At 48.4% G+C, this 20,109-nt stretch overlaps 2 protein-coding genes across 6 annotated transcripts in view; one reads left to right on the forward strand and one right to left on the reverse strand.

Moving 5' to 3' along the window:
- The window catches only part of rin3 (Ras and Rab interactor 3), a 32,632-nt gene that overhangs the window by 6,599 nt on the left and 5,924 nt on the right, over positions 1 to 20,109 (reverse strand). Inside the window, exons 2-12 of the mRNA XM_082516786.1 lie at positions 15,865 to 16,369; positions 14,611 to 14,725; positions 14,465 to 14,537; positions 14,206 to 14,297; positions 8,073 to 9,111; positions 6,678 to 6,858; positions 6,412 to 6,583; positions 6,123 to 6,244; positions 5,756 to 5,942; positions 5,340 to 5,471; positions 5,090 to 5,256 (exon numbers count right to left, since the gene is read on the reverse strand). Of these exons, the coding sequence (XP_082372912.1) occupies positions 5,090 to 5,256; positions 5,340 to 5,471; positions 5,756 to 5,942; positions 6,123 to 6,244; positions 6,412 to 6,583; positions 6,678 to 6,858; positions 8,073 to 9,111; positions 14,206 to 14,297; positions 14,465 to 14,537; positions 14,611 to 14,725; positions 15,865 to 16,369 (2,785 nt within the window). The remainder of the gene's footprint in view (positions 1 to 5,089; positions 5,257 to 5,339; positions 5,472 to 5,755; positions 5,943 to 6,122; positions 6,245 to 6,411; positions 6,584 to 6,677; positions 6,859 to 8,072; positions 9,112 to 14,205; positions 14,298 to 14,464; positions 14,538 to 14,610; positions 14,726 to 15,864; positions 16,370 to 20,109) is intronic.
- Positions 16,419 to 20,109, forward strand: part of LOC309695840 (uncharacterized protein) — a 29,361-nt gene continuing 25,670 nt past the window's right edge. For 2 of the 5 annotated variants that reach the window (XM_082516768.1, XM_082516770.1), the window contains exons 1-2: positions 16,419 to 19,048; positions 19,421 to 19,506. The gene's annotated coding sequence lies outside the window, so the exon portion shown is untranslated. Of the gene's footprint in view, positions 19,049 to 19,341; positions 19,507 to 20,109 lie in introns of all 5 variants that reach the window. The other 3 variants (XM_082516771.1, XM_082516772.1, XM_082516769.1) reach the window with 2 other exon arrangements.

Here is a 20,109-nt window from a genome sequence, read left to right on the forward strand (position 1 = left end):
TCACCAGGGTGCAGGGGAGACATTCCCCCCCCTCTGTCCCCTTCTGGCCACCTGTGCCTCAATTTTATCTCACAACTTAGACATCCACATTACTTACACTCTCATAACACACACATATATACAGTGGGGCAAAAAAGTATTTAGTCAGCCACCGATTGTGCAAGTTCCCCCACTTAAAATGATGACAGAGGTCAGTAATTTGCACCAGAGGTACACTTCAACTGTGAGAGACAGAATGTGAAAAAAAAATCCATGAATTCACATGGTAGGATTTGTAAAGAATTTATTCGTAAATTAGGGTGGAAAATAAGTATTTGGTCACCTCAAACAAGGAAAATCTCTGGCTCTCACAGACCTGTAACGTCTTCTGTAGGAAGCTTTTCTGTCCCCCACTCGTTACCTGTATGAATGGCACCTGTTTGAACTCATCATCTGTATAAAAGACACCTGTCCACAGCCTCAAACAGTCAGACTCCAAACTCCGCCATGGCCAAGACCAAAGAGCTTTCGAAGGACACCAGGAAAAGTATTGTAGACCTGCACCAGACTGGGAAGAGTGAATCTACAATAGGCAAGCAGCTTGGTGTGAAAAACTCAACTGTGGGAGCAATCATCAGAAAATGGAAGACATACAAGACCACTGATAATCTCCCTCGATCTGGGGCTCCACGCAACATCTCATCCCGTGGGGTCAAAATGATCATGAGAACGGTGAGCAAAGATCCCAGAACCACACGGGGGGACCTGGTGAATGACCTGCAGAGAGCTGGGACCAAAGTAACAAAGGTCACCATCAGTAACACACTACAACGGCAGGGAATCAAATCCCGCAGTGCCAGACGTGTTCCGCTGCTGAAGCCAGTGCATGTCCAGGCCCGTCTGAAGTTTGCCAGAGAGCACATGGATGATACAGCAGAGGATTGGGAGAATGTCATGTGGTCAGATGAAACCAAAGTAGAACTTTTTGGTATAAACTCAACTCGTCGTGTTTGGAGGAAGAAGAATACTGAGTTGCATCCCAAGAACACCATACCTACTGTGAAGCATGGGGGTGGAAACATCATGCTATGGGGCTGTTTTTCTGCCAAGGGGACAGGACGACTGATCCGTGTTAACGACAGAATGAATGGGGCCATGTATCGTGAGATTTTGAGCCAAAACTCCTTCCATCAGTGAGAACTTTGAAGATGAAACGAGGCTGGGTCTTCCAACATGGCAATGATCCAAAACACACCGCCCAGGCAACAAAGGAGTGGCTCCGTAAGAAGCATTTGAAAGTCCTGGAGTGGCCTAGCCAGTCTCCAGACCTCAACCCCATAGAAAATCTGTGGCGGGAGTTGAAAGTCCGTGTTGCTCGGCGACAGCCCAAAACATCACTGCTCTCGAGAAGATCTGCATGGAGGAATGGGCCAAAATACCAGCTACTGTGTGTGCAAACCTGGTAAAGACCTATAGTAAACGTTTGACCTCTGTTATTGCCAACAAAGGTTATGTTACAAAGTATTGAGTTGTATTTTTGTTATTGACCAAATACTTATTTTCCACCCTGATTTACGAATAAATTCTTTACAAATCCTACCATGTGGATTCATGGATTTTTTTTTCACATTCTGTCTCTCACAGTTGAAGTGTACCTCTGGTGCAAATTAATGACCTCTGTCATCATTTTAGGTGGGGGAACTTGCACAATCGGTGGCTGACTAAATACTTTTTTGCCCCACTGTATAGGGCCTTGAGGGTAGGCACGTTAACGGCGTCCAGTGGACGGTCTGTGTACTCAAACCTACCTCTGGTGCCGGTGCCCACCTCTCAATTTTAAATCCATGTAGACATTGAGGGTTCTCGGGAGGGGCCGTGCTAACACCCGCTGCTCTCTAGCAGCAGCACCATGCTCTCCCTTGTTTTAAATGCACTTTAGAGCAACACGCAGCAACACTACACCTGAGCGGGAGGAGGAAGGTATGGGGTCTTCACACACCCCCGTTCTCTACTAGCCATCGGGGCGGGGTGGCTGGGAGGAGATGTTGACTGTCCGATTGGCCTCCCTGCTGCTGCGGAGCCTGGGACGGTCTGCTGGCCTCCACCTCGGGGGGAAGGGTAACATCTCTTGGGTCTGGGTGCTGTTTCCCCCTCTGGGGGCGAGGGTACCTGGACCCGGGGTATAGAGTATGTTTGGGGAGTGTGATTGTGTGTACATGTCCATTTATGTCAATCCTTACGTTGGGTGAGTGCTGAGTGTTTGTATATGTGTGCATGAGGGTGGGAATGCATGTTTGTGTCTGTGTGTGCCTGTTTGTCTGTGTCTATATGTCAGGTCGGGTCTTGGTGTCCGGGGCTGGGCGCTCAGGTATGTACCAGCTCACTCCCGGTGGCTACTTGGCGGGGCCTGGCGCCTGTTGCTCGGTCAGGCCTCCTCCGGGGTGCGGGGGGCCCTCAGGCCTCCGGCCTCTGGGCCTGCGGCTCGGTTCACTCTGGCACAGCTGGCTGCCGGCAGAGCCGGCGGGCACGCCGGTGCAGCCCCCTCTAGCTTCTGCTCGGTGGCTACTGGGTGACGCCTCGTCTGGGGATCCTCAGCCCTTCCCATGAAGGTGGCACGGATGCCCCTCCGGTGGTCCTCCTTGGGCTCTCGCAGTCTGGGGCCTCTGGATGTCTGGGGCCTGGATCTCCTCCATGCCTGCTTCATGCCCTGGGGCACGGGGCTATGGCTCTCTACATCCTCTTGCAGACCATTACATGTGGAAACCATTTGAATACAAGCGCTGATCCACACAGGTGTGCACACGGGTGTTCACTGCTCGTAGACTTAAATTACACCTTTCTTGGCTGCTACTTCAAAGCACATTGTGCGCTGTCTGTCCTGCGTGCTGCACAACAACATTGAATATTTAGTATTTACTGCTGTTTACACTTAGCTAGATTAATGCGATGGTGTTGTGTTTAGTACACTCAACAAAAATATAAACGCAACACCTTTGTTACTGCTCCCATTCCCCATGGGATGGACGTAGAGACCTAAAATTCATTCCAGATACACAATATAACCATCCCTCCCAAACAGTGGTCACAAATCAGTCCAAATGTGTGGTAGTGGGCACATCTGCTATATTGAGATAATCCATCCCACCTCACAGGTGTGCCACATCAGGATGCTGATCTGACATCATGAGTAATGCACAGGTGTACCTCAGACTGCCCACAACAAAAGGCCACCCTGGAATGTGCAGTTTTGTCTCACAGCAAAATGCCACAGATGCCACAAGCAATGAGGGAGCGTGCAACTGGCATGCTGACAGCAGGAATGTCAACCAGATCTGTCGCCCGTGCATTGAATGTTCATTTCTCAACCATAAGCCGTCTCCACAGGCGTTTCAGAGAATATGGCAGCACATCCAACCGGCCTCACAACCGCAGACCTCTTGTAACCACACCAGCCCAGGACCTCCACATCCAGCAGGTTCACCTCCAAGATCGTCTGAGACCAGCCACCCAGACAGCTGCTGGAACAATTGGTTTGCACAACCAAACAATTTCTGCACAAACTGTCAGAAACAGTCTCAGGGACGCTCAACTGCATGCCCGTCGTCCTCATCGGGGTCTTGACCTGACTCCAGCTCGTCGCCGTAACAGACTTGTGTGGGCAAATGCTCACATTCGATGGCGTCTGGCACGTTGGAGAGGTGTGCGCTTCACGGATGAATCATGGTTCACATTGTTCAGGGCAGATGGCAGCTGAGAATGTCCCAGTTCTTGCATGGCCAGCATACTCACCGGACATGTCACCCATTGAGCATGTTCGGGATGTGCTTGACCGGCGTATACGACAGCGTGTACCAGTTCCCACGAATATCCAACAACCTCGCACAGCCATTGAAGTGGAGTGGACCAACATTCCACAGGCCACAATTGACAATCTGATAGACTCCATGCGATGATGTGTTGCACTGCATGAGGAAAATGGTAGTCACACCAGATACTGACTGGTTCTGGGTCCCCAGACCCCCAATAGCGCAAAAAACTGCACATTCCAGGGTGGCCTTTTGTTGTGGGCAGTCTGAGGTACACCTGTGCACTACTCATGATGTCAGATCAGCATCCTGATGTGGCACACCTGTGAGGTGGGATGGATTATCTCAATATAGCAGATGTGCCCACTACCACACATTTGGACTGATTTGTGACCACTGTTTGGGAGGGATGGTTATATTGTGTATCTGGAATGAATTTTAGGTCTCTACGTCCATCCCATGGGGAATGGGAGCAGTAACAAATATATTTTTGTTGAGTGTATGTTGCTTTGGTTTTTTTGCTTGTTTTCTATTCTTTCTCTCTCAACGGGTGATCCAGGAGATTTTATTTTATTTTATTATTATTTTTTTCCCTTTCTCACTGTCCCTCTCCCCTTCTGTTTTTCATTTCCTTCCTCTTTCTTTCTCCTTTTCCTATCTGTCACTCATGTCTGTCCCGTCTGTAACAACTGAAAATAAAATATAATAAATAATAAAAACAAAGGTCGATCAAGTGGACCAATATGGCAATGCCACGATGATCCATTTGGCAAAATAAATCCATTGGGTATCCTTGTTGGTCCTCAGACAACAATTCTGACGGCTAAAGAACCAAATGGGACAGGCCAAAAAAAAAAAGAATGTGATTGGCTGTCTGTCTCAGTGTGTTGGCTCAGTGATAGGCTGTCACGTGCTGTGTTTTATTTGAGTATTCTGATTACACAAACACAGTCGTATTTGCTTGATTAGAGTTCTTATAGATTTTTCACTTTTGTTTTCATTCTATTTACTTTTACTTTGTTTAAGACTTTAGTTTTTTTCGTTTTAGATGATTTCAATGAATATTGTATTTGTGAGGCAAGATTTAAGATATCAGTGCAAATATTACAATATGAACTTTTAGAAAGCAGAGTCAAGTTCATAAACGTCTCATCAGGCAGGAAACTTTACTTATTCAACAACAACAAAACGAAGGATAAGCCTCTATCATTTTATTTTATTTCAGTTTTTTAAAACTGAAATTTTCAGTTTGTGTAATTGTATTTTTTTTTAAAACAAATATTACTCTGTGTGTGTGTGTATACCCGTATTGATCCCTGAGACGTGCGCTCCTGGTTGAATGTGCGCCGTCTCTCCCAGCGGTGGATCGAGTCCTGGACCTCTCTGCTGAGCTGGCGCGTCGCTGACCTCTGCTGGTCAAATGTCTTAATGTGCTCCAGCGCCCCGTAGGTGGTGGTCAGGTAATAGGAACCTGCACACACACACTCAGTGATTTCAGTGACATGATCAGCACACAGATGAGTGTGTGTGAGTATTTTCGGCGTGGGTTGGCACCTTCTCCCAGCGTTAGCGACGGGTCCATCAGCTCCATCATGTACTCTACATCCAGCTGCAGGGCGCACAGGTTGGATCGGGCCAGGACGTACATCATCACAGGCAGGAAATCATCAGCGCCATGGGACCGCCCTGCAGGGACAAAGGGAAATCTAAACCTGCACTTTATTCTTACAGTCAGCAGGGGGCTACTCTGCTCTCCACAGCTGGTTCGCACTGATGCGCCTCAGTCGCATGTTTGTTACTCCACGCCTCGCTCACCAGGCTCAGTTTTGAAACAGAGCGATTGAGGCTCGATAACCGCAGGGTACATAACTATACGCTGACCTCCAGATATTTATTAATCTGCACTTTTTCCTGTACATGTAGTTTAATAATGTGGGGGCGGGGCTTAAAGCACAGCTGGCGATGCTGACCTGGACAGCTGATAGACATGGAGTCGTAGATGATCTTGCAGGCCTTCAACAGCTGCTCGATCTTCTTCTGAGGAGAATACTCCTGATGGAGGTTGTTTAGTTTGATGCTGATCTTCTCCATAGACGAGGCCTCAGGGACAGCCGTGGTAATTCCTAACGCCGTGGTGGTGCTGCCGAGGACTACAGACTGACACACAAGAACACAAACACCATCAGCATCGCAGAGGACGCTCCTGCTGCTGCGCAGGGACTGCAGCAGGCCTGCAGGTGCATGCATGAAGGATAAAAACAGGTGAAAAACTTTAAAAATTCAAAGAAAAGAGTGACGGTCGAGGTTTCATTTCATGGAGGCAGCTCGCTGCACCACCTGGTTCTGGGCCAGCTGTTTGAGGCCGCCGTTGCCCGTGTGCAGCTTCTCCAGCCTCTGATAGATGGACTCCTTCAAGGGCTTCAGGACACTCTTACACAGAGCAGCTTCCACAATGCTCTCTGCAGGCACAAGATCAGAGTTAAAGTAGAACGGCTGACGTCACCGTTTATTTCTTCGTAACCACAGAAACGATGACGTTGTGCGATGTTCGAGGAAATGACTGAGCTCAAACTTCCCCGTGTGACCTCCACATAATGCAGTCTAAAAATAAAAAGCTGTGAGTTACCGAGTTTGTCCTGCATGTACTGGTGCTGTGGCTCCAGCATGGCCTGCAGCTCCGTGCTCTGCAGCAGGTAGCTCTTCAGCTGAGTCATCATCTGTCGGATCTCCTGCAGCATCTCAGTGGAGGACGAGTGGCTCGACATCGTCTCCAGGGTGAAGGCGCGGTGCTCTTTCACCTAAACACACAGACTGGTCACATGACGTGGCATCCAGGCGGCGCGTGGCTGAGCTGAGGGTTTGGGTGGAAGGCTTCCGCCTCTGCGCACTCACCAAGTTGCCAAAGTAGCTGAAAGGGTCCCTGGCGAGCTCCACAATGCGCTGCGTGAGGCGGCGCTCGTGACTGATGAGCCCGGTGAGGACGGTTGACAAACGGTAGCGGGCTTTGTCCAACATCACAGTGGTGGAGGTTCGTCTGACGGCTGCTTTGGGGCTGCGACTCTCTGCCAGGCGGCTGGAAAGAAAGCAAAGCCTTTAGTTTGAGCTCACCGTATCTGTGCGACACCTGACGCTTGCATGAACAAACTTTCTGCACTTTACTGCGATTTCCTTTTGACCAGCATGATGGTGCAGCAGACTACGAGCTCCAGTCCTTACTGAGACATCCTGTACAGAGGAGTGGTGTTTATAGGTTTCCACACTGACCTCAGAAGCTTTGATGATGTCAGCTTTACAGAGAGGTGTGCAGCCTGAGAACCTGAGACCATGAGTCTGTCGGGGGGATCGGAAGTGTTTCAGAACATGTTAAAAATGTCGCGTAAAGTCTGCTGTGGTCTGAAAGGAGCTGCACAAAATCTGAAACCACAGGATGACCAGCTGAGGAAGCCTCATCTCTCCACTCTATCACAACATTCTTGTAAATCTGTAGCTGCTGCAGCTGCATTTAAGGTGGATGTTTGTTGCTAATCTCGTTCTTCAGCCTGTTCAGAAGTATCTGCAGGTTTTTGTGCTTCGCTGATCAGATGTGGTGTGCAGCAGGGGTCTGCGCTGGGACCCTCTGCTTCCTGATGTTAGCTGTAAACATGCAGTCACCCGCCGTGCAGTCAGCAGAGGCTGAGCTGTGTGCAAAACCCAGATAGTAAATGACTGCAGTTTCATTTTGGCCTATTGAAGCTTGACTGCATGATGATAATAGTTGACCTTGGTGTTATCAGCCGAGTCCATGGACCCGGCTGGCCTAGCCTCTGGGTGTCTGGCTGTGCTGATATCAGCCACAGCCTGGTTACTGTCCGGTTTAAGACCCACTCTACATGGCAGTGGAATAAATCACAGCAGCATGTGGTTCTCATCCTGTTTGGACTTTGAACTTTAAGCTTAAACCAAACCAGCGCAATAAAAGCAAAGTTTTATTTTGAAAGAGAACAGATTTATGATCCAAAACTTCCAGAACCATAAACTTGCAACATCTGGCACAGCCACCTGTCTGACCTCCTGATCTCCATGACCTGTGCATGTGCACAGGTGGATGTAGGCGGGGTCTGAGAAAGAGGCGGTAAATGATGGCCCAGAGGAACAGTTAGTGGTTAAACTCAAAATGCACGACAGAGTGAAACTGATTTGTTTTTAACGTTTGCTGTCTGCGGGGAAAATGCTTTTGTTTTTGTTGCAGTTCCATCAGTGACCAGTAGGAGGCATGCAGCCAGGCCCAGGTGATGGGCTCAGGCGTACCTGTGGTTTTGCTCCAGTTCCTGGTTCAGCTCTATGTCTTCTTCTGTGCTGCTGGTGGAGCTGGAGTCGGGCTGGGTTGCCAGAATAGCGCCCCCCTGTGGCGAGTACAGCGACACATCCGGCCGCCGTGCTGGGGATGGAAGGGGCACTTTGATTGGAGTGCTCTGATTGGCTCCTACGTGCTGGGACGCAGGTGAGTCGGGTGAGGTGGGTTTCCTCCTCGGTGGAGGTACTGGGCGGGACGGTTTCTTTCCCGGCGGGGGGCACGGTGGGCTGGCTCTCACTTTGTCCTCCTTCTCCTCCTCCTTGCCTTGTCCTTCTCCCTCCTTCTCCTCCTCCTCCGCCGCCGCTTGGTGCTGGTCCTTGCTGTCCTGCTCAAACAGCAGACCTGATTTACTTCTCCTTTTCTCCCCCTGCTCTCCTCCCTCCTCTCTGTCGGCTTTCTTTGCAGCATTTTGTCCCTTCTCTCTCTCTGTCCCTTCTCCAGCCTCTCGCTCAGAGCTTTTTCTGGAGGGAGAGGTGCGACAGAGAGGAGCAGGAGGCAGAGGGGGAGCAGCTCGGCCCTGCGGGGGGACGGGAGGCCTCGACGGGTGAGGTGATGTCAACGCTGACTTCCTCCCTTCTCTCTCCACTACTCCTCCCCTTCCTTCCTCTTTTCTCTCAGCTTCAGGAGTTGCAGAAGACAGCGGCTCAGGCGAGGGGGGAGGAGGGGAGAAGAGGAGGCCCATCCCGGCCCCTGAGCCCAGACTGGGGGGGCGGGGTGGGGGGCGCTTATATTTAAGCTCAAAACTTGTTATGGTTTGACCTTTGTCCTGCGTGCTAGGCTTCTGTGAGGCTTCTCCATTGTGCAGGGAGGAGGTGATGCTCTGATTGGTGCTGATGTTGTGTTTGGATGTGGAGGAGGAGGGGCTCAGGTCTTTGCTCGTGTCTCTGGGCCGCTCCTCCACAGGAACAGAGTTCACGTACAGATACATGTGGGTCTGATCCAACATCAGGTCCTGATTCTCAGCTCGCCGGTTCAGGTCAGACGTCCAGAAATCTGCAACGCGAAGAAGAGTTACTCCCATTTACATGATTTCATCACCATCATTATCATCACTTCCTCTTCCTGTTACAACACAGTGGTGTTTTTGTGTAGCATATCTAAAAGCTTCATTAAAAGCGTAGGAAAACTTATTTCTTGTGTAACACAATGCAAAACAATTTTTTTATACAGCACCAAATCACAGCAAGTTGCCTCAAGGTGCTGTATTATTGTAAGGTAGACCCTACAATAGTACATACAGAGAAAAACCCAACAATCATATGACCCCCTATGAGCAAGCACTTTGAAGGAAAAACTCCCTTTTAACAGGAAGAAACCTCCAGCAGAACCAGGCTCAGGGAGGGGCGGGGCCATCTGCTGTGATTGGTTGCGGTGAGAGGATTGTTTGCCGAGCGTTATCCAAAGCACACTCTCTTTTGATTCACCTGCTAATTTTATTAACAGTATTCACTCACTGTGTCTTTGGGGTCTTGCTAGCTTAGCTTAGCTCATAGCCGACTCGTTAGCACCAATGCTACTTCACCTGTCCCTCCTGCACTTTCTTGCTCATTGTGTCAGATGTTTAGTTACTCCTCGGCCTCCTTTAGCAGTAATGATACTTGTAATAAATGCAGCATATTTGCAGCTCTGGAGGCCAGGATTACTGAATTGGAGACCCGGCTTTGCACCCATCATTCACCCGTAGCTAGCCAGGCCCTTGTAGCTGGTGCAGCCGAAGATAGCGTAGGCCCTGCTAGCTGTTCCCCGGCAGACCCCAAGCAGCTGGGGAAAGGGGGCGGCTGGGTGACGGTGAGGAGGAAGCATAGTCTTAAACCATTTTTCCCCATTCTGCGACACACCCGCCGGGGGTCAAACTCTGGTAATTGGTGATTCTGTTCTCAGACATGTGAAGCTAGAGACACCAGCAACCATAGTCAATTGTCTTCCAGGGGCCAGAGCAGGCGACATTGAGGGAAATTTAAAACTGCTGGCTAAGGTTAAATATAAATTCAGTAAAATCATAATTCACGTTGGCAGTAATGACACCTGGTTACGTCAATCAGAGGTCACTAACATCAATATTGAATCCGTGTGCAACTTTGCCAAAACAATGTAGTTTTCTCTGGTCCCCTCCCCAATCAGACCAGGAGTGACATGTTTAGCCGCATGTTCTCCTTAAATTGCTGGCTGTCTGAGTGGTGTCCCAGAAACGATGTGGGCTTCATAGATAATTGGCAAACCTTCTGGAGGAAACCTGGTCTTGTTAGGAGAGACGGCATCCATCCCACTTTGGATGGAGCAGCTCTCATTTCTAGAAATATGGACAAATTTATTAAACCCCCCAAAATATGATTATCCTGAGTTGGGACTAGGAAGCAGAGTTGCAGTCTTACACGCCTCTCTGCAGCTTCTCTCCTCCTGCTACCCCCCCCCCCCCCCCCCCCCCAAAACCCATCTCCATAGAGACTGTGTCAGCTCCCAAACAGACAAAAAACAAACTAAAAACCAGCAACAAACAACTTAAACATAAACACAAAGAAAGAACAATACAGTATCCACATCTGAACCAAAGAGTAAAACAGTGAAATGTGGATGATTAAATATTAGGTCTCTCTCCTCCAAGTCTCTGTTAGTACATGACTTAATAATTGATCAACAAATTGATTTACTCTGCCTTACCGAAACCTGGTTGCAGCAGGATGATTATGTTAGTTTAAATGAATCAACACCCCCGAGTCATTCTAACTACCAGAAATCTCGAAGCCCAGGCCGAGGGGGTGGTGTGGCAGCAATTTTTCACACCAGCCTATTAATCAACCAAAGACCCAGACACTTTTTAATTCATTTGAAAGCTTGATGCTTCGCCTCGTCCACCCCAGCTGTAAACTCAGAAACCAGTCTTACTTGTTATCATCTATCGTCCACCTGGGCCTTACACAGAGTTTCTGTCTGATTTCTCAGACTTTTTATCTGATTTAGTTCTGAGCTCAGATAAAATAATTATTGTGGGTCCATGTAGATGCTAAAAATGACAGCCTCAACATGGCATTTAATCTGTTATTAGACTCAATTGCCTTCTCTCAAACTGTAAAAGAACCCACCCACCACTTTAATCACACTCTAGACCTTGTTTTAAGATATGGCATAGAAACTGAACATTTAACGGTGTTTCCTGAAAACCCTCTCCTGTCTGATCATTTCCTGATAACATTTACATTTACAATATTTGATTACACAGCAGTGAAGAGTAGACTTTATCACAGTAGATGTCTTTCTGAAAGTGCTGTAACTAAGTTTAAGAATATAATCCACCCACTGTTATCATCTTCAATGCCCTGTACCAACACAGAGCAGAGCAGCTATCTGAACGCTACTCCAACAGAGGTCGATCATCTTGTTAATAATTTCACCTCCTCACTACGTACGACTCTGGATACTGTAGCTCCTGTGAAAACTAAGGTCTCTAATCAGAAGTACCTGACTCCGTGGTATAATTCTCAAACACGTACCCTAAAGCAGATGACTCGTAATCTGGAGAGGAAATGGCGTGTCACAAATTTAGAGGATCATCATTTAGCCTGGAGAAATAGTTTGCTGCTTTATAAGAAAGCCCTCCGCAAAGCCAGAACATTTAAATACTATTCATCACTGATTGAAGAAAATAAGAACAACCCCAGGTTTCTCTTCAGCACTGTAGCCAGGCTGACAAAAAGTCAGAGCTCTTTTGAGCCAACAATCCCTTTAACGTTAACTATTAATGACTTCATGAACTTCTTCACAAATAAAATTTTTATCATTAGAGAAAAAAATGACCAATAATCATCCCACAGATGTAATATTATCTACAGCTACTCTTAGTACCATTGATGTTAAGTTAGACTCTCTATCTATCTCTAATAATAATACTACTAATAATAATAATAATCTCTAATAATCAGCTATGTACCACAGGCCTTCAAGCTGGCTGTAGTTAAACCTTTACTTAAAAAGCATCTCTAGACCCAGCAGTCTTAGCTAATTATAGGCCAATCTCCAACCTTCCTTTCATATCAAACATCCTTGAAAGAGTAGTTGTCAAACAGCTAACAGATCATCTGCAGAGGAATGGTTTATTTGAAGAGGTCAAAGGAGCTTGCAAAGAAAAGCGTCTGGACTTCTATAAGTTGCTTGAAGACGTTTCACCTCTCATCCGAGAAGCTTCTTCAGTTCTAAGGTCAAATGGTGGAGAGTCCCAGATATAAACCTAGTGGGAGTGACCCCCCACAGAGGGACAAAAGGACCCCCTGATGATCCTCTAATCGCCTGAGCCAAGGTGTGAAACTGGGCGTGGGTCCCAATCAGCCAGAGTTTCGGGTGAGCTCATTGTGAAACCTGGCCCCACCTTATCATGCGAATTCCTGAGGTCAGATGGCCCAGGATGTGAGTGGGCGTTAAGGTGTCTGGGAAGGGATCTCAAAACTGGATTATAGATGGCAGAGAGTTGATGTCGTAAACCCCCGCCTCTGTTCAAAGATGGTCGCTCACAGTGGACATAGATGGCTTCTTTCACTCCTCTTTCAAACCATCTGTCCTCTCTGTCCAAAATGTGAACATTGGCATCCTCGAAAGAGTGACCTTTATCCTTAAGATGCAGATGGACTGCTGAGTCTTGTCCTGTGGAGGTGGCTCTTCTGTGTTGTGCCATGCGCTTGTGAAGTGGCTGTTTGGTCTCTCCAATGTAGAGGTCTGGGCATTCCTCGCTGCACTGTACAGCATACACCACATTGTTAAGTTTGTGTTTTGGCGTTTTGTCTTTCGGGTGAACCAGTTTCTGTCTGAGCGTGTTGCTGGGTCTGAAATACACTGGGATGTCATGCTTGGAGAAAACTCTCCTGAGTTTCTCTAATACACCGGCTACATAGGGGATGACAATGTTGTTGCGTCTGTCCTTCTTATCGTCCCTCGCTGGTGTCTGGTCTTCTTTTCTGTGCCTCTTTGCTGACTTTAAAGTCAGCAAAGAGGCACAGAAAAGACATTGGAGAGACCAAACAGCCACTTCACAAGCGCATGGCACAACACAGAAGAGCCACCTCCACAGGACAAGACTCAGCAGTCCATCTGCATCTTAAGGATAAAGGACACTCTTTCGAGGATGCCAATGTTCACATTTTGGACAGAGAGGACAGATGGTTTGAAAGAGGAGTGAAAGAAGCCATCTATGTCCACTGTGAGCGACCATCTTTGAACAGAGGCGGGGGTTTACGACATCAACTCTCTGCCATCTATAATCCAGTTTTGAGATCCCTTCCCAGACGCCTTAACGCCCACTCACATCCTGGGCCATCTGACCTCAGGAATTTGCATGATAAGGTGGGGCCAGGTTTCACAATGAGCTCACCCGAAACTCTGGCTGATTGGGACCCACGCCCAGTTTCACACCTTGGCTCAGGCGATTAGAGGATCATCAGGGGGTCCTTTTGTCCCTCTGTGGGGGGTTACTCCCACTAGGTTTATATCTGGGACTCTCCACCATTTGACCTTAGAACTGAAGAAGCTTCTCAGATGAGAGGTGAAACGTCTTCAAGCAACTTATAGAAGTCCAGACGCTTTTCTTTGCAAGCTCCTTTGACTACAATGACCTGGATGACTGAGAACCTTCACAGACTTATTTGAAGAGTTTCAGTCAGGTTTCAGAGCTCATCACAGCACAGAAACAGCTTTAGTGAAGGTTACAAATGATCTTCTTATGGCCTCTGACAGTGGACTCATCTCTGTGCTTGTCCTGCTAGACCTCAGTGCAGCATTCGATACTGTCGACCATAATATCCTATTAGAGCGATTAGAACATTCTGTAGGTATTACAGGTACTGCACTGCAGTGGTTTGTATCATATCTATCTAATAGACTCCAATTTGTTCATGTAAATGGAGAGTCCTCTTCACACACTGAGGTTAATTATGGAGTTCCACAGGGTTCAGTGCTAGGACCAATTCTGTTTACATTATACATGCTTCCCTTAGGCAGCATCATCAGAAGACATAGCATACATTTACACTGTATGGTGAATGCTGATGTTTGCCTCAGTGATAATTTGACAACTTTAATAACCTGATGAGTTAATTATTTTACCTGCACCCATAGCAGCAATGCTCTCCAGCTCCTCTCTCTTAGTTGCCGTGGTAATGGCCGTGGGTGACCTCAGCGGGACGGCCAGGATGTCCCTGATTTTTGGATCGAGTTGGGAGAAGGTTGAATGAAGCAGGTATTGAAAGAGTGTGCACATGTATGTGAATGTGAGTGTGTGGATACTGCGAGCACCGCAGGCTTGTTTTTACAGTGTGTGTGTTATGCGATGTCCTGCGTGCTGCTGCAGGTGTGTTTGTGTTACCTGCTGTGGAAGTAGAAGGAGATGAGTTTGAAGATGTCATCAAAGACCAGAGAGGAGCCCTCCAAGTGGACGACTGGGGGAGACAGAGAAGAATGAATGGCTTCCTCCTTTGTGTGAATGTGTGTACTTTCTGAAGCAGCACCTACACGTCTTGTGTTGTTGGATCTTCATGTCGCGTACGAGCGGCGCCCCCTGCTCGTCAGGCAGCCGTACCGATAGCGTCGCGACGTCGTTGTCCTCTGTGCTGCGCACCAGGAAAGCCTGCAGACACCAGCGAGTGTGGTTTTGAGTCTGAGGTCATGTGATGTACAATAAGAAGCTGCCTCCTCTTTTAGAAGCGCACAGCTGTATGACTCACAGCGCGAGCGTCAGCACAAGTCTGAGGACGCTCTCACATGTCAGCGTCTCACAAATTTAACAGGTCCCATAAAAACAAACATGCAGCTGTGATTCACCTGGATGTGAAGTCATTCCATCTCAAACCAACCACACAATCTTCTGCTCCACTGCTCAGATTTGCTATTTGATATATGCTAATTATTAAATATGTTTATAATAGATATTAGATGTTATCTCTACTGTGAAACGGTAGCTTTCAAGTGAATGAAAGATGGAAAATGGTAAATGGCCTGCATTTGTATAGCGCTTTACACTACATTCAGTCATCCACACATTCACACACTGACGCAGGTGTGGAAAATGAAGAAAGGTCCATATAACCAAATGATTTGTGAGTTATGATCAGAGCCTGGCTCCTGTAACCCGTCATATTTGCTCAATCCAGCACAAAAGCTAAATGCAAATCAGAGCTGGTCGAGCAGGAAATGAGATGGGTTGGCTGTATGTTCATGTCAGAGGGGATCTCCGAGGTTCCTCCAGCAACACCAGAAACTTCATTTCCTTCATTTGGTGAAGTTTTGAACCCGTCTGCAGATTTTCTGCATCAGTCTGTGATGTAAATGTCTTTATTTATTAAAGGGAAGAGGAAAATCAGGGAGCAGTCACCACTTCAGTGTCATTATTCCCAGCTCTAACACAACAATGACTTCCTGCTGAGTCGCCACGCGTGAAGACGTAAATTGCTCTTCGTAGGTTTGTTTGGTTTCCAGATGTGAGTCAGAGGTAAAGACTTTGTGATGGTGTCTGATATCAGGCCCTCGTTTCTGCGTTTTAACAGCTTTAAACCTGTTAAACATGTTTCACATTTCTGCTGTTGATTCAAACTTTCTGTGCATGCACGCGTCTACAGGTAAACGAAAAAAGGAGATGATGACGTATTTCCATCAGAGTAAAGGATATTTACCCTGTAAATAGGGCCCATTATAGAGGGGATACCTGTGTGTGTGTGTGTGTGTGTGTGTGTGTGTGTGTGTGTGTGTGTGTGTGTGTGTGTGTCTCACCCCGGCTGGCTCCTCCTCCAGTATCCTGGCGGTTTGCTCTCGGCTGAGTCCTTCGGGCCGCCACACGGAGGTGCTCCCGACCAGCCGGTCCACCGAGCTCAGCACCGGAGGAGCCGGTGAGGCTGGTGGGAACACAGGGGTGGGAGGGGGGGAGGAAGAAGAGGAGGGGGGTGGGAGTGTAGGAGATAAAGGAGCAGGAAGAGGGGGAGGAGAGAAAGTGGGCGTCAGATCAGAGGAGACAGAGGACAGCAGGGGAGGAGCAGGAGTGGGGACAGGGGAAGGTGAGAGAGGGGGAGGCAAAGATAAGGGAGGAGGTGCGTGGACCGGAGGGAGAGGGGGAGGGAGGGACGGAGGGGTGGCTGGAGGCAGAGGAGGTCGAGAGGGGAGATGGGAGTTCCTGACTGCAGAAGGTGGAGGTTTGGGCCGACATGGCCGGGGCGGCGGGTGGGAGGGCAGCGAGGGCGGAGGCAGGGGGGGGGGCGGGTCAAGTGGTCCTGTCACAGGGCTGCAAAGAGAAAAGGTCAAAGGTCAATAAACAGATTGACAGCTGGCCGGTGATGTTTCCTGTGATCAGCTGCTTGGACTTTAACCACACTGAGAGGATGGCCCACCCGCTGGGCCCAGGCCCCGCCTTTTAAAACACACCTGCTGCTGCTGCAGATTTCATAATGGCTGGCATCATCGCCGGCTTCAAAGGGGCGGAGTTAAACATCTGACTTAACACCAGTGCAGCCGACTCAGAAAGCATCCAGACGGCGGAGCGGACCTCAAACACGAGCTGAACTATCACCGAGCGCCACGTGCTGCTGCTGGGACGACTCCTACCGCCCCTCTGTGATCCCTGACGGAGCTCCCAGGTCACGTGACCAGCTCCTGAGTCTGGTTTCATTTGTATTATAATTGATTTATTTTTTCAGTGTCGTGTGCAGCACTTTGTGTCTGCCGTGGTTGATTTAAGGTGGTGATAAAGACACCTGAGGGACCCTGCAGGTATGTTGTTGAGGCCAGTTTACCCCAGGTAGGGTCTCCCTGCATGAGCGAGGGCTGGAACATGGATGGATGCTAACGCAAGCTGTGCTGGTGACCAGGTGGATGTTAGGAGGTGAAGTCTGATGTCAAGGTCGTGGTATCACTGACTCATCCTGTGCCTGTCAAGGCCCGGGGTGTGTTGTTGTCTGAGTCATGTGACCTAAGGTGTGAAGTCTTTGTGCGTCGCGTGGTGAGTTTCAGGTCCGCCTCCGAGGTGCCAACCACAGAAGGATGCTAGAGCTCATCAGGTGAGAGGTGAAGCATCCTCAGAAAGCTGAAAATGAGATCCCGTTGCTTCAGCTGAGGCGTTTAAGCCTTAGAGAGACGATAAAGACTAATTGAATCTAAGTCTTCTTCACTCGCCGCGGCTGCAGCGCTCAGAGCTCCTCGCTCGCAGCAGCCTGGAAACCACACAGATGTTAGCGGTGCATCAGAAACCGGAGCACAGGACAACAGCAGCTGATGAGAGCGGTCTCTGGGGTTTGTCAGGGCAAGTGATTTATTTACATTACATCATCTGACATTACAGCATGGCCTCTAGGGGTCACGGGGTCACCAGTTTGGCTTTTTAAGGCTATGAAACGGTAAAAGCTGGTCCAGCAGGAGCACAGGCGTGTTTGAGACGTCTCCTCCCCCAGCCTGACACACGGGCAGCAGGGCGCCGTGTGTCTGTGTGTCAGTGAGCTGCTCCTCATCATCACCTGGTGAACACAGTGAGTTAATAGCGCAGTGCTGTTAGAGGAAGTCTGTGGTCAGTTCGTCTAGTCCTGTGGTTACCAAACAGAGAACAAAATAGCAGGTTGGTGTTGAAGGTAGTCCGCCACTGATGGCTGCACATCGTTTCCATCAGTTCTTCTGATCGTGTTGTGAGGTGAATGCACGGCCCGCCTGCAGTGTTTGCATCTACCCGGCTTTACCTGCCAGGTGAGTCCGACAGGTGCCGGACAGGTGGACGTTGGGTTTCCAGGTGTGTGTGTTGCTACCTGACAGGTGACTCACTCAGCGGTCCAGATGACACCAAAAAACATGAAAAGAAACACTTTCACAACACTTGTGTTGTTCCTCTTGCAGTTCGCCACATATAAGAAGAAGATCTGTTTCCTGTCGTTGACCCCCTGAGGGGTCAGGGTCACCTGGACCCTTCCCCCCTCCCCCCATCAGTCGGGGCCTCCTGTGTTGTTCTATTAAAATCCCAGCATGCACCTGCACGCTGCAGGCTGCAGCCTTTATTTACCTTTGCTGCAGTCTGAGTTACCTCTGCCTTATCAGTGGTCTGGTGGTTTGGCTTTAAATAGACGAGTACTTGCTAGCAGTATGTTACAGCACGGTCATGCTAACTTACGTTTGTCTCTGTAGCTAAGTTTGAAGTGCTGTTTGTGGCCCGTAGATAACAAAGGCTCTCAGCTGAGAGTGGCGCCATCAGCGAGCGTTAATATGTTTGCTTTATGGCTTCCTCTGCTCACTTCTCCCTCTGCAACGCAAAGAGTGCCGGTGATTGTAAATTACAGCAGATTGCTGACAGCAGAGTGACGTAAGGTGTTGTTCTTGAGCTCCTCGTGTTTGTGTTTAAAGCAGCTGTTACACACGGGGGTGGTCTTTAATTAGACCTGTTTGGTGCCCAAGTGTCACTTGAGGACGAGCTCATGGAGGTGCAGCGTGGATGAAAGTGTCTTTAGGGTTGTGGACCCTGAACCGGTCTGTGATCGTGCACAGCATGCAGGTGATGTAGCGGCCGACCTACGTTCCTTTGGGAATCTCGGGGAAAGCCGGGACACAGTGGAGAGATTGCGTCACTTAACTGTCTCCAGGAAAAGGGACGGCGTCTAAAAGGAGCTGCCGGGGCTTCGGTGCCATCCGTCTCTCAGCCAATGGCGTGTCCAGCGGGGTGGCCTGGGGGGGGGGCACAGGCCACCCCCCAAACCAGACTGGCCACCCCAGGTGCCACCCCAAAGGCAAAACAATAAAATTCAATCAAATATCAAATGTCCGATTATGTTTTCACGGTGACGCTCAGATATCCGAGTGTAAGTGAATGCAGCATCGCTTCTGCGCTATGCGCATCACGTTAGCAAAGGTAGGAGAGCCAAGCGCGAAAGACGGCACTGCAGGAAACAATTTTTCGGTGAAAGAAAATGAGGACAGAATAAATGTCCCGGTAAGTAATATTAAGTTTGTTGAGTTTAGTAAACTTCGGTGAAATTAGAATACCAAGGAAAAAATAACACTTAAAGAATTATTGCAGCTGTGGAATATTTCAGACAGTATGCTACTGAGGGCAGCTAACATAAGAGTTATGAGTTATAAGATATAATCTAAGTCGTAACATTGCTGTATGGAGCTGCAGATTTGGTTGCAGGTTAACATAGCTGGACTGGCCATCGGGCATACCGGGCATATCCCCAGTGACTTATTTTTTATTTTTTTTTGTAATGGCATGAACAATGAGAGGTGGTGGATTGGCCAGATGCAGGTCGATGTGTAGAAATAACTCCGTTGTTTGGTGGTGGCTATGACGGGGCTTCCACAGAGGCAACAGGTGGATGAGGGAAGGGGAGGCAGGAGGAGAGACCCGAAGCAGCCGCCAGTCCGAGTGTCAGGTGAACTGAACTTCAGGTAAGAAGTTATGACCTGCAGTCTATCTGGGTCAGATATGAACCAAGTTTAGGTGGAGTTTATTTTCATGTTGCTGACTTTTTACTGTCAGTTGCAATAACTCATACTGCGTTCTAGCCAGTTTGACGGAGTTTTTATACAGCTGGGTGGGTGCTATGATGTTACTGATAGTGAACTTTATTTTATTCATAAGGTTAGTTAGTAGAGTTGCCAACGGCTCCTTAAAAAAATGGAATGGTCCCTCATTCAGAGAAAATATTACGCGTTTCATATTGAGCTGAGAAGAGACGCAGTTTGTCCCGGACTTTAGCTAGAATGGAAAAAAGACACAAAGCTGGATTTATTCTGTCCTTACGCTGCACAGCTGCCTCTTCTTCTCTCATTCTCTCCCCTCCCTCTCCTGTTGCTACTTCAATCATGAAACTGATCAATGATCAGCTGATCAATGATCAGCTGATCGGCTTTTCTCTCTTGTTTGTTTATCGCCCACTTTGCGCCAGAAAGAGGAAACCAGCGGATATTGCGCTAAACAACAGCAGCACGTTTAAGCTTGATCAGCTGTTGTTAGAATGTATTTAATATTAATTTCTAGTATCAGCTGAT

The sequence above is a fragment of the Aulonocara stuartgranti genome, assembly GCF_965226115.1.
Source record: "Aulonocara stuartgranti genome assembly, chromosome: 19".
Taxonomy (NCBI): domain Eukaryota; kingdom Metazoa; phylum Chordata; class Actinopteri; order Cichliformes; family Cichlidae; genus Aulonocara; species Aulonocara stuartgranti.